At 43.8% G+C, this 14,340-nt stretch overlaps 1 protein-coding gene across 6 annotated transcripts in view; it reads right to left on the reverse strand.

Moving 5' to 3' along the window:
* CRACD (capping protein inhibiting regulator of actin dynamics) overlaps positions 1 to 14,340 on the reverse strand; it is a 926,069-nt gene that overhangs the window by 79,863 nt on the left and 831,866 nt on the right. For all 6 annotated transcript variants that reach the window (XM_086962616.1, XM_086962617.1, XM_086962618.1 and 3 more), the window contains one exon: positions 13,150 to 13,329. In XM_086962616.1, the coding sequence (XP_086818742.1) occupies positions 13,150 to 13,329 (180 nt within the window). The remainder of the gene's footprint in view (positions 1 to 13,149; positions 13,330 to 14,340) is intronic.

The following is a 14,340-nucleotide window of genomic DNA, read 5'->3' on the forward strand; positions in this document are numbered from 1 at the left end:
GAGGAAGTAGCAGATGTTGATAAACAACACAAATTGCCTAAGATTATTATTAAGGTTTATAAAGCGTTAGGGCGTAATAATTTGGGGAATAAACCTTTTACTCAGCCACAAAAAAACCCCACTGCTGAAAAGGAGTGTCGTCCATTCTTTCCTAAAAAGAATTCGAACAAGAATAAACAACAGCAATGACGACAACAACAGAAGCCAGTGTCCCGTGCTGGTTCGCCGACACCTGATGCTTCCGAGCGTAGGTATGATTTGCATGACAGCTCTAAGTTTAAGACGCCAGAGAGGTTTCAGGGTCCTGATCCTCGTTCCTTGCAGGACTCGTCAGATCAACAGTCCAGTGGAGGGGAACAACAGGATCGTAGAAAAGGCGAGACCACGCAACAACTACGTGATTTGCCGCACCAGTTTGAGGTAAAAGTGAAACTGGAGGGACAACTGCCATATCGTGCCCTGTTTCATAAGAAAAAAGTTGCTGCTTTAGCAGCGAAGTATGCCTCAGACTGTGAGAATCATGCTCCTGGAGATAGGCTGTGACCCTCCTCGACAGCACCGTGGAAGTTACCAGAGTACATAGAGGTTCTCCGTCCATGTATGGAGGCAAGAGCAACTGACACATTTATTACAGGAGAAGCAGCTGATACAGAAGTTGAACCCCCTAATAGACTTAATGAGCTAGTTCTCTAAATTGAAGGTGATATACAATGCACAATTAAGGGTATTTTTTGGGATAACCTTACCTCGTCTTATGACATTTTGTTGACGGAGGCGGACTGGCCTCCTCCATTTGTTTTAGCGTCTTCACAAGGTGAGGACGTGATATTTCCCAGTTTTTCAAGTTACGACGCTGACGAGGCGAAACAAGTGAATGCATCGAAATGAGCTTTAGCCCTTGCGCCGGCATTGTATCTCAATTAAGTGGGCTGGAACAGAGATTCTCCGGCAAATGAGATTCCTTTGCGCTCAATGCCACAGCCTCAGGCGCAGTATCCTATTAAACACGAGGTGAAAGCGTCCGTTTATGACATTTGGCCCAGTTGGAATATCAGGGTGTAATTGAAAACTGTGTTTCATCTATGAATAATCCTTTGTTTCGGATATCGAAACCGGACGGTTCGTATTGCATAGTTTTGGATTATAGACATTTGATCGCATGTCTGCCATACAAAACACCCACAGCTCTGCGTTAATAAACAAATTGTCCATAAAAAGTATAAAACAACTTTGGACATTTCGAATGTATTTTACAGTCACAATCTGGCTCCTGAGAGTCATGACTGGACCGCATTTACTGCGGTTGGCAATCAAAAAAGATTTACAAGATTACCTAAGGGCTATAAGAATAGCCTTGATGCATTTGCTGCACATGTTGTGTCCCTTTTACACAAAATAGATCCTGATGCTTTCTCTTACGTCGACAACATTTATTTGACTGATGACGAATTGATACCACATCTGGTGCGTGTTGACCACATTGCCTTGTCCTTTGCAGACTTAGGGTACAAGCCTAATTTGGTAAATCGCACACTGCCTATTTGGCAGTTTTCTTTTTGGGTTACCCACTCAACAATGAAGGAAGGGGGTTAGCCTCCCACTTTCTGGAAAAATGTGCTCAACTACATCCTCCTTCCACTCTTCAGCTACAAGCTTTTGGATTTTTTACATTTTGGGAGGACATACGTTCCTGATTATGCCCAGCACATCAAACCGCTTTATACGTTGATCCAACCCTCCTTTTGTCTTCCAGCTGGCTTCCGGAACATATATAAATTCTTCGGTCTTTGCAGTCTGATCTGCTTGCAACTAACTTCTTGTTAACTCATGACAACACACTAACTTAGTCATACGGATTGTATGGTGTACAGTGGGTTTCACTTACCTCACGTTCAATGAGGGGGATATGGACCCCATTGCCTACAAATTGCAAATTTACACCTCAGCTAGGATGCGTTTTCCACCTGTTGAGAAAATTCTTGCAGCTGTACAGATGGCGATCCTGAAGGAATGCTCTTTAGCTCAGGGAAAACACATTCTTATGCCCAATTTAGAAGCAGTCACAAAGGCGAGCGTACCAAAAACAAAGCCTTACACCCGCATTGGATTCAATGGGCAAGTTCTTTGACATCGGCAGATGTCACTTTCATCTTTGACCCATCCTTGCAGATGCAGGAGTATTTGCAGTATGAATAGGTTCCTCCTGAGTCGATGTTTTTGCTTCCTCTTGACCAATACAAATGTAGTTTACACCAACGGATCTGCGCAGCCGGCCGTTGGTTCTGAACACACTTACTCGGCAGCATGTGCTATTGTGGTGGGCTCTGTGGTTGGCGGTGTGTTTAAGTCTTCCTTAGTCCACACACAGTCTCTTGGAGACTGCACAGCTCAGTTGGCTGAGCTGCTTGCTTTAGTATTGGCCCTCGAATTCGCTGATCCAGATGTACCTGCACTTAAGGTGTGCGATTCTTTCTATTGTTTACAGTCCTTTAATGACAATCTATTCTTTTGGTCTCAAAACGATTGTCAAGACTCTGATGTTCAGACATGTTATACAAACTCTGGTCCCTCAGCATGTGGGAGGACATCCTGTATGTAATTCTTTGGCTGACAAAGCAGCCAAATATGCAGTTGCCATTTGTTCAGTAGCAGTAGTTACAAGGTCCATGACTAAAATTGATAATGAAATCCTGGCAGCTGTTGCTGCTACAAGGGACTGGACGGAGTTCCCACAAGGTTTCCAGTCTATATTTTCTTATCATTTATCACCGGAACAGGTTCCCATTGCTACTATTCCGTCCATTGGGGTTTGGCTGATTCCCAACGAGGATCACAGGCTTCCTTTGATCATTTCTGCGTTTGAAGGCATGGCTTCTGCTTATGCTGGAGTTTCAGTGACAGTGTCTCTATTGCAACAGCATTATTGGTGGCATGGTCTGTATGGCCTAACTCGTCATTATGTTCTTTCTTGTGACACTTGTCAACAGATTAAACCGTCCACGGTTACACGTCCACCACACACTCAGCTATACATTTCAAATCAACCATTTCAATGTATTTATCTTGATCACTGTGATCCTTTGACATCCGCCACTGCCTATAAACATACACGAGAACAGAATGGTAGTAGTGTTCCCTAATAGGGAGAAACCGCACATCAAAACAAGATTAAATCTGTAAACACAACAATTGGGAGCGTATTAGGTAAATGGTTGCTGTGAGTACAGCGGGGTGCTAAGCAAACCAAAGACAATCACTACCAAAGAGTGCTATTAGCAAGTTGAAAACAACCTGCTGTTATGAACATCCAAAAAAGAAGGTTAATAAAGCACACCCTAACTACAATTATACACAGTCTTGACAATCACAAGAATGTAAACTAGAGTTGTTCTATGTTCCATATATATATGCACAATGTTAATAATGACATAAACCGATCCAGAATTCCACCAGGACAAGATGACCAGATTACGATGCTTAAGTGTATAATTTTCTTTTATTTCCTGTTCTTTTGCAAGGTTATATCCAGACGTGAAATACTGCCAACACGTGTTCCGTCTGTACACAGTTAGTACTTAGACTTTCTCAAGGCTGTAGACACAGACAATTTATATAATCAGTAGAACAAATCACAAATTGACCTATAATTATAATAAGAAAGCATCTATAGCAAATGTTATTCCAAAATCCCAAGTTGCATACAATCGCCTATAAACATATTTTAATTGAATTGGATTTGTGTACTCGATTATTTTGGGTTTGGCCTCAACATAGCGCTGACGCTCTAAATGTCATTAGAGATTTGTGTGTCTTTATCGGAACATTTGCGTGTGGTACCTCCCATTTTGACCAAGGTCCTGCGTTCGCCTTCAAGGCTTACAAGGATGTAATGAGGTCGCTGGGTGCTATTGCAGTTTTTGTCACCATACATGCCTGAGGTCAATTCTATAGTGGAACGAATTAACCGTGACTTAAAGCAATATTCAACAGCTGAAGTCTTAGGTACTGGTAGGGGTTGGCTGACTCATTTGTATGGGGTTCAACGTGCACTAAATATTCTCCCAAGAAGATCTATGGGTGGGTGGACCCCATACGCAATGCTCTTTGGTATGAAAATGTTTGTGCCAGACCTTGATGGTCTACACGTTCTGGCGGCTGCCGCAACATTTGAAGTAGATACCTTTGTGCTATGTAACAGGATCTACAAAAGACACGAGACACTCTTGCTAGAGCTGAGTTGCACTCGTCCGAAGACACTGCGGTTCTGATCCCAGTCACTGGGTGGCTTCTTCAAGTTGGAGATCTGGTCCGGGAGAAGAGAACAAAAAAGAATTTGGTCCCTCCTACTGTGCACCAGTCCCAGTTCTTGAATTTAGCGGCACACAAACTGTGATTTTGCCTCCAATGCCTGGACGCAAGGAGAATCGCTGCATTTACATTGAACAACTCAAGTTGCACCATTTGGCCGATACTGAACAGTATGCCCAAACCTGTCACACGGAGAGATGTTTCACTTCCATGTGAGGTCGTCGGTGACGACTACCCTACACAAGGAGTGTGAAGTGGAAACCTCAATTGATGTGCTGCCTGTTCTGTCATCATCTTCGACGGCTACACCTCGAACTTATGACTCGCCGTCAACGGAGCTTACAGTGGACATTCCTACAAGGGCGCTCCAATCATCTTTTAATGCTGACCGTCCACCTTTGTATGGACTTGGAACTGTGGGTTATTACATGAACAGAGACAATTTTTCTTTGCCTTCCTCGTCTTCTTCATCTAATTTGACTACAGAGGAACCCCCCAGTCCATTTTCTATTTTCTTTTGCTGGTTTCGCAGAACTTATCTGGTTCCTCCTTGGACCTACATTTGGATGAGTCTAACAATGGTGTTTCTCTTTATGTGGATTGAGTTTGTAACTGTATTTTTCCTTTTGATTAATGGTCATTATTTACCTGACGTTCTAATGTACATTTTGTTGATGGTATTTTGGCCCCACATACCTCATCCCATATGATGAAAAGGGATCAAACCATGTTAACATTTTAGCTGTGCCTGTAGTGGATGGCACTGTTTGGGATACAGTCAAATACGAAATATACGGTCCGACAGAGACAATTCGAATGCCATATCTCTTTCATGATTCTTTAGATGATGTTATCACACCTGGACTGCATTCTGACGACAGCAATGTTAATGCCGTTCATTCGTTATTTTCTGATATAAAATATTACACTGCTTTTGAAACTGAGGATTTGTATTTGAATTCTGCCAATTATGCTGATTTGTTCTGTTTTCGACATTATGGTAATATTTTTTTGCATAAATCTAATACAGTACGTAGTCAGGTTTATTATACACAATGGGAACATTGTCCAGCCCCATTTCATGGTGCCTCACAGACACAGAAAAATAAGTGTGTCTATTTCTCGGGTTATAATCTATCGGACCAAAGCTCCTGTCATTATAAATTAAGTGCACAAACACACACAAAATGTATGCTGACCCATACTAAATTGGTATATTTTACTACTTTCATAACCAATTTATCCTTGAAAGGTTGATTATTGGAAAGACACAATTGATTTGGAATCAATTTGGGGTACCACAAATTGGCAGGTGCAGGCCACTGAATCATCGCATTCCTGCCTTGTTTTTCCTGACCTGTGGTTGTTGGCAATAGGACTCTGGGCACTTTACCACTGCTGATCTGTGCTAAAGTGCATATGCTCTTTGTGTAAATTGTTATTGTAATTGGTTATCCATGGTTGACATATTTTTATCACCAAGAAGTCCGTAGTAAAGTGCACTGTGTGTGCCAGGGCTGGTGATACACATGCTACTAGTGGGCCTGTAGCACTGATTGTGCCACCCACATGAGTAGCCATTAAATGGTGTCTCAGGTCTGCCACCGCAGTGCCTGTGTGCAGTCTGTAAACTGCCATGTCTTCCTGGTCAGTGTCCCCACTGACCAGGCCTAACCCTTCCCTTTCTGTGAACATTGGTCACCCCTATGGAACGCCTAAGGTACCCACTTGGGCAGGGTGCAGTGTATGTGAAAGGTAGAGCATGTACTAGTGCAGATGATATGCTCTGGTAGAGAATGACAGCCATTTTCGTTTTTCACTATTGTAAGGCTACCTTGCCCACAGGCTATCATGGGGAATGCTGGCTACAGTGGCTACCAGCATATCTTCCCATTGGAGCAAGGTAGGACATAGAAGTCTGGTATAATAACACATCTTGTGGGAAAGGTGGTTTTTTAAATGCTGTGTTTGAGAACATCATTTTTAGAAAGTGGCTGTTTTCTTGTCTGACCTTTCTGTGTGCCTTGGCCTGTTTGTGAATTGACTGTCTTGTTTGTGAATGACAGGGCTGGGGGATTCCAGGAGACAGAATGAGTCCGCCCAGTGGTAAATTGAGAGATCTACATCTAGATGGGAGGGAGGAGTTGCACCTGGGACCTGAATAGGACTGTGCCTGCCCCTTCACAGTTCTGGCACCACCCCCTGTGGTGCGTTTGATGTCTCTGCCCTGCACTGTGAAAGGAGAGAAGGAATCATGTCAACAAAGTGCTCCAGGGCTGTGCTTTCCCTCCACAATGCTGGCTCCACCTCCTGCTGGGCGGCTGACGACCCTGCCCCATTCGCTGAAAGGAAAGGAGAGGCCAGGAAAACCATGATATCCATGGGTTATCCATGATTGGCATATTTGTATCACCAAGAAGTCCCTAGTAAAGTGCACTGAGTATGCCAGGGCTGGTGATAAACATGCTACTAGTGGGCCTGCAGCACTGATTGTGCCACCCACATGAGTAGCCTTAAAATGGTGTCTCAGGTCTGCCACCGCAGTGCCTGTGTGCAGTCTGTGAACTGCCATGTCTTCCTGGTCAGTGTCCCCACTGACCAGGCCTAGCCCTTCCCTTTCTGTGCACATTGGTCACCCCTGTGGAGCGCCCAAGGTATCCCCTTGGGCAGGGTGCAGTGTATGTGAAAGGTAGACCATGTACTAGTGCAGATGACATACTCTGGTAGAGAATGACAGCCATTTTCGTTTTTCACTATTGTAAGGCTACCTTGCCCATAGGTTATCATGGGGAATGCTGGCTACAGTGGCTACCAGCATATCTTCCCATCGGAGCAAGGTAGGACATACAAGTCTGGTATAATAACACATCTTGCAGGAAAGGTGGTTTTTAAATGCTGTGTTTGAGAACAGCATTTTTAGAAAGTGTCTGTTTTCTTGTCTGACCTTTCTGTGTGCCTTGGCCTGGTAGTGAATTGACTGTCTGAATTCTGAATGACAGGGCTGGGGGATTCCAGGAGACATAATGAGTCCGCCCAGTGGTAAATAGAGAAATCTACATCTAGATGGGAAGGAGGAGTTGCACCTGGGACCTGAATAGGACTGTGCCTGCCCCCCCACAGTGCTGGCGCCACCCCCTGTGGTGCGTTTGATGTCTCTGCCCTGCACTGTGAAAGGAGAGAAGGAATCATGTCAACAAAGTGCTCCAGGGCTGTGCTTTCCCTCCACAATGCTGGCTCCACCTCCTGCTGGGCGGCTGACGACCCTGTCCCATTCGCTGAAAGGAAAGGAGAGGCCAGGAAAACAAAGTGTTCAAGGAAAACCCAGAACTGGTTCAGACCGGGCTCAAAGCCCTCCTGCAGAAAGGGAACAAAGACTTTTTGTGGTATAAGTACAGGACCCCAGACTACAGAAAATTAGATCATCTTGGAATCAAGAAGGAACTTCTGCCAAGGAGAAAGCTGGAAGACTGAAGAAGGAAGACTGCCCTGCTGTTGCTTTGCTGGACTGACCTGAAATTGCTTTGCTGCCAAGGAGAGGGGAAGGACTTTGCTTTGTGCTGTGTCCCCTTGCTTGAAGGAATCTCCAAGGGCCTGAAGAAGAGCTGGCTCCCTATTGAGAAGTCCCAGGAACCAAAGGACTTCACCCCCAGCTTCCCTGAACTCTGCTGAGAGAGAACTGTCTTTCCTAGAGTGCTTGGGCCAGTTGTGGTGCCTCTGGAAGTTGTACATGTGTTGGGAAGCTGGAAAACGAGATTTTAAAGACTTTATGCAGGTTATAACACATCGCTCGCTTGCAGAGCACATCCCCGTCAGTGTGAGGAAATTCCCGCTGCTACGAAGGCCGAGATTGTCGCAGCGCAAGTTGCCGCTGCCAGAGTCGTTGCATCCTTCGTTTGCGGGACACACCAGTCCGGTGCAGCAAGATTACCATCGCTGCGAGTATCGTCGCAGAGCCTGTCGTCACTGGGTGAGATCGTCGCACCGCTTGCTTGCGGACCGCAGCACGTCACTGCGAGAGTCGTCGCAGAGCCATCGCATTGAGGGGCCGCGAGAGTAGAAGATCGACGCTGAGCCGCGCATTGTCACTGCACCGGAGATCGTCCCCGCCCCGAAGATCGTCACATCGTACCTTTTGCGTGTCGCTTCCACCGAAACTTGTGCACCGGAATCCACGCAAGGTATCGCATCCCTCCCTATACAGACCAGAGTCATCGCAACACGCCCGCTTCGTCTAGCGGGGTTGTCGCATCGCCTCCCCAGGGTCTCAGGAGTGATGCATCGCTTGCTTTTCACCGCTGCAGCTTTCACTTGGAACTTTTGTTGCATCTAAAGGTACTGTTGGCTAAAACGTGACGCAACTGTGGATTATTTTAACGCAACCTTAAGAAACCATATCCTTGAACTGTGTATGTTGGATTTTTGTCGTTTGGTCTTGTGTAGTTTAGATTAAATACCTTTATTTTTCTAAACTGTTGTGGAGTCGGTTTGTGGTATTTTCACTGTGTTACTGTGAGTGTTGGTACAAATACTTTGCACATTGCCTTCGTTAAGCCAGACTGCTTGTGCCAAGCTACCAAGGGGGTGAGCAGGGGTTATCTAAAGAGTGTATCCTTCTTACCCTGACTAGTAGCAAGGGTCCCTATTTGGACAGCAGTACTTACCTCTTCCAACTAGAGACCCCCAGTTCTAACAATGGTCCATAATGGTACCCTGAATTCAACCACTATTGCACCCTTGGGATGGTTAATTTGGCAGCTCAGTGCTAATGCTTGCCAGTTGCGTTTTTCAAATTGAACGGGGGTTTTACGCTCAGTAGACCTGACCCTCGCTTTCCACAATCGCATACAGTTACTACATATTCTGTGTGTAAATTGTGTCAACAGTGGTTGAGACAGTCATTGTTATCATCTGTGAAACAACAGCTCTCACGTTTAAATGGTGACTTTGATTTGGCAGATTTCCTTTTAGGACCTCGGTCTCCTCATCCAAGGCGATTTGCATATGCAGCAGATAACGAAATGTGGAAGTTGTCTCAAGCGCAGGCTGCTTTCAGATTGCGCCAAATAGATCAGGATAACCTGCGTAAAGTTTTGGATGTAGTAGACAACAGCATAAATACTCTGTCTACTCACATTTACATTTTGGATAATATTGTTTCATCTGTTATTGACATTGTACAGAATAACTTGTCTGTTTTGTATCATGGTCAAAATCAGTTGCGTTCTGTAACGCAATTTCGCTAAACTTTGCAAACATTGAAAAATGGGAAAGTGCCATGGGATTATTTGAACACAACTGCCTTGTTTTTACCGTTTAACTTAACCTATAAACCAAAAGCTTATGTCAATGAAAGAATCCACATACACCTTGTTACATATTGAGAAGTTAGAACAACTACCGTTTTCTATCGCAGAGACTGATTCCTCAGTATGGTTAATACATGGGGTTATTTCTTTACCAATTTCCCTCTTTCAATTTAGTGCATGTATGAAACATATTCCTATCAGGAGGTTTGAATCCCCGAGTAGTACCTTTCTGCATGAAATGTGGTCTTTACGGTTTACGTTTCACTGTTTGTGTGATGATAAAGAGGTTTTTCTAACAGGGGAGGACTGTGATTCTACAGTGGGACACGCTTTAGTTTGTACAAAAGTTCAGCTGCACGGCACATGCAATGTATCACTGCCTAATTTAGCCTGTTGTTTAAAAGGAACATCAGTTCCCTCAGTAATTCCCACACTCACATTGCTCTCTAATGGCAATTATCTTATCCTAAATAACCACAACTGCTGCAGGGTACGGGCAGGGATTCCGTATTTAGTCATGGTTTCCGAAAGAGTTACTTGGTGCAGCAATTTTATTTTACTTCCCCTGCATGGGATTGTAGATAGCTCACTGTGGCCTACCATTCCCACTTTGAAAACAGACTTCAATAAACTAAGTAGACTCAAAGCGCTGTTATTTCAACAAGAGGTCGCTCTCACTTCTGATCGAGAGACCTTCGAATTGCAGATGGCTAGAACATCTAGTGAAATTCGGTCACTGCTGACTACAAATCAACCTCTACATTGTGGGCAACTGATTCACCAAATCTTTAATGCGTCTGATACTGAAGGCCTTGCACATTTGTTTAAACTCAAAGACTCCGGCCTTGTTTCATCTTTCTAGACTATTTTTGGAGTAATACCGGCCTTTAAGGCATTCTATTTTTTCGAGTGCCTTTGGTGGTTTTCCACTTATCCTATTATTGGCATGTGGAGTTCTGGTACTTCTGCTCCTGTTACACAATGAATGTCCATCCTATGGCTCTGCACAGACGAGCCTATTGCGACTTTACCGTGAACGACTATAGCAGCTTTTTGGATCCTTGCTATTGGCCACACTAAGTGTGCAGTATAGACTTACCTTTCGTTTTGCGTACTTCACTTGCGTGCAACCTGTGTTCTTCTGCCGACAGTGCCCGTTCTATTAAGCCTTGGATATCTGCCTCTCCACCACATCAGGCGCTAAGCCGAATAATGATCTGTTGGTGGGTCCCTTGCTGACCCATGACTAGGACTCTTATGGTGACCCCCGAATGATGCGTGCAGCTGCACTTGGGATGTTGGCATGTTGGGATACCTGTGTGGCCTCACATCGCCTCTTGCAGGAAAGTTTTATTGAATATCACACAAGTTGTCCTATACTGCTGCCGGATGCATTGGATTACGAAGATTATGAATATTAATTTGCTCTGTTCAATTGGATGGCATCTCTCTCTTTTCGTAATGCCAATGATGCCCTTTTGGAGCGCCTGGCAGTCCATGGTGCAAGTAATCTTTTGGAGATTTTTTGATTAAACTGACTATATATATATATATATATATATATATAAATATATATATATATATATATATATATATTTTTTTTTCCTTCTTCTTTCTATTCTTCTCTTTTTTTGTTTCAAATTTGCCCCATTTCTTTTGATTGGCTCTATTTCAATATAACATAATGCAATTTAGCTCTGCTTATCTTTGGCACCTGTTTGCCTATGCACTACGACCTGGCCAAGGGGAGGGTATCACATGGTTACTAGAGACATTATCGGCATCTTTAAGTTAGCAGGAGCCTGGTAGCCATGATGCTGCTTTTGTGCATAACACTGCATGTCTTTATTTTGGACAACTCTGTTTACGCCTTTCACATGAGAACTCTCTGCGGTGCTCATTCTCTGCTTGTTCCTGGAGTTTAGTCTGAACATAGTGTGCAAGGTCGATAAACACTGACTCTTGTTATTCTGTTCTGGCCAGGCCCTAGCACTTAGACAACACACACCAGCGCAGCGGTTTCTTCTGGAGGTTTGTTCTTTGATATTATTATGGAAATGCACACACACTTGGAGAGGGACCTTTCCAGAGAGAAGAGCAACATGCACCAGTGATGTAGAAATATGATCTATGTCCTATGGTATGGGTCTGCTGACAAAGCCCACAGATCTTCTATTATTATTTAGTAATACTTCTGCTTACCACAGGGAGGGTGGTCAGGCCTTATAGTCCTTTATCCACTGTCTATATAAAATGATATGTCCCTTTATGATGTATGGCCTTGCTGCAATGCTAACTGTATTAATATTATGCATTTTGCTGCTGGTGGTGGCTTGTATATTGCATTTTAGAGCACGTTAGTTAAAATAAATATTTTCAATTATTTTCGTGTTTCGGTCAGTTCTTATTGTGGACAAGTACGAGAATGTGAGCGAAAAGGTGTATCTTGTTACCACGATTCCTGAGAGATCCGGGAGTGTTGTGTTCTGGGGTGTTAATCATTGGTTTCTCCATTCGTGAGTAGGAGCGCGAGTGAGACACTATAGCTAATCGGTCGTAGGCACTAAGGCGGTAGGAAGGCTTAGCCTCTTTACACCGAGGTCCCATCATCCTGCGCATAGTTCTTTGTATGTGTAGAATCCCTGCAACATTAGTAGTCTTATATCATTTGGTGGACTCACATGCTCCCCAATTAATAATCCACTTTCTTACAGGAAACATTCTGTGCTGCCTGTGAAAGATAGAGGGCCACTGTCACTAGGGGATGTAATGCAATGTAGAGATGCGGTGAGGAATGGGTGTGGCCTGATCAAAAAGAAAGATACTTTTGGGTTTCCTGTGACTTTGAAATCATTCAAAGATCCTTCTGGCTTCCATGTTGTTGCATCATACCAGGAACATGGAAAGTGTTTAGACTATCTGACTGAGTATTGTTTAGAATCACATACCAACTGGATAATTAGGCTAATGGGTAGTTTGGGATTGAAGTATACCAACTGGTGCCTTAATGTTTCTTGATGGCAACGTGTGCACCATCAGCAGCCCAAAGGTTAGGAAAAAGTCACAGATGTTGCAGAAGTCACTTTGTGACAGCTATAGTTTGAGTGGAAATCTGATGTTGCATGGGAAATGGGGCTTGGGTGCTTCCATTACTGGTCCTTCAGAGAGAAGGAATCCTAGAAAAATTTGTTTTGTATGTGACTCAAAGACCTATTCTCAGTAGAATATGAGGACTGGTGGTGATTTGACGGTGTGTGTTTTAACCTGGATGTTGATTTTCGTTATTGTAGGCTGGGTTGTAGTTTTTCTGGAGTTGCATAACATGACAATGATGACAAAATAATTTACTGTACAGTCCCATTCAATCAGGTATGTATTGCAGCTCCCGCATGCCTACGGCCTGTCCATGCCTGCCTGTGAGGCAGTCACCTAAATGAAATTATGCAAGTGCTCCATGATGTTGTGTGAAACCACTGTATGCATTGCTAAGTATGCTTTATATTTCTGGACAGGAAAGACAATAAAAATCAAATACCTTTGCCAATTTATGTTTCTTCGACTGCCTCTGATTTTTCGGTTTCACTGAAAGCTTGTGTTTAGCAGCGCTATTGTCTAGGCGAGCCACAGCGCGAGGAACTGCATCCAGATTAATGGATTGAATTGTGCTGGAACCAGTAATGGGTCTCTTTGGGCGAGATGGCTTGACTGGTGTACCCTGTTGATTTGGAAATAAAACATCATGAGCTGGCTTGACTGGTGTACCCCGTTGATTTGAAAAGAAAACATCATGAGTAGGACTCAATACATGAATGAAAACCGAATAAAATATTTACCTGTTTGTTCCACTTTAACTCGTTTCTTTATTTTATAGTTAGAAAGAAGCAATAACATACCGAAGAAAATTGTAGGAAGCAATTTCTATAGATATAATGTAACAAGATGTTTTATTAAAAAATGGGGCACCTAAGAGGTGAAATACTTTTTGACTTTTCATGCCAGTGATTGTTAAAACGTGTGACCAATTGCGGAGATAGGTGCTGGAATCCCCTCCCTCTCCAATGCACACCAAAAGCTCAAAATTGACTGATGAGTGAAAGATTACAAAAACAAATGTTTCCCTGACTAAGATTAAATATGGTCTCCCATGATCTGCTACTTGACAGACAGCACCATGCTGGCATTGGGGGCTTGGATCTGGGTTGGAAGGCAAGCTTTCTGGAAGACTGTACCTTTCAAACTACTCTGCAATTTTATGTCTCTTCTATTCAACATCTGAAACAGGGGGTACCTCAAGGTTCCGCCTTGAGCCCGACCAGTGTCATACGCAGATGACACACAGCTGATTGTTACCCCCCTGGCCCTGGACAATGGCAAAGCGGCTGAGGATTTCAAACTCTGCCAGGAGGGCATAGCAAATTGGATGAAACATAGCTGCCTTAGGCTTAATTTCAGCAAAACACACATCCTAGTGGTCCTACCAACCCTCCATCTGGTCATCGAGATGGTGGCCCAGCCTGTTGGGATCTCAGCCTTTCCTGAGCCATAAAGTTAAAAATCTGGAAGTCTGGTTTGACTCAACCCTATCCTTCTCTGACCAGATTACATCTCTTACAGGCACCTGTTTCGGGATTTTATAAATGTTGAAAAAAATCTTAGGACTCATCCGGGATGATGCTAGGAAGACAGTGGTCCTAGGGATTATAACACGTAGGTTGGACTATTGCAA

This window comes from Lissotriton vulgaris, chromosome 3_1 (genome assembly GCF_964263255.1).
Source record: "Lissotriton vulgaris chromosome 3_1, aLisVul1.2, whole genome shotgun sequence".
NCBI classification, from domain to species: Eukaryota; Metazoa; Chordata; class Amphibia; order Caudata; family Salamandridae; genus Lissotriton; species Lissotriton vulgaris.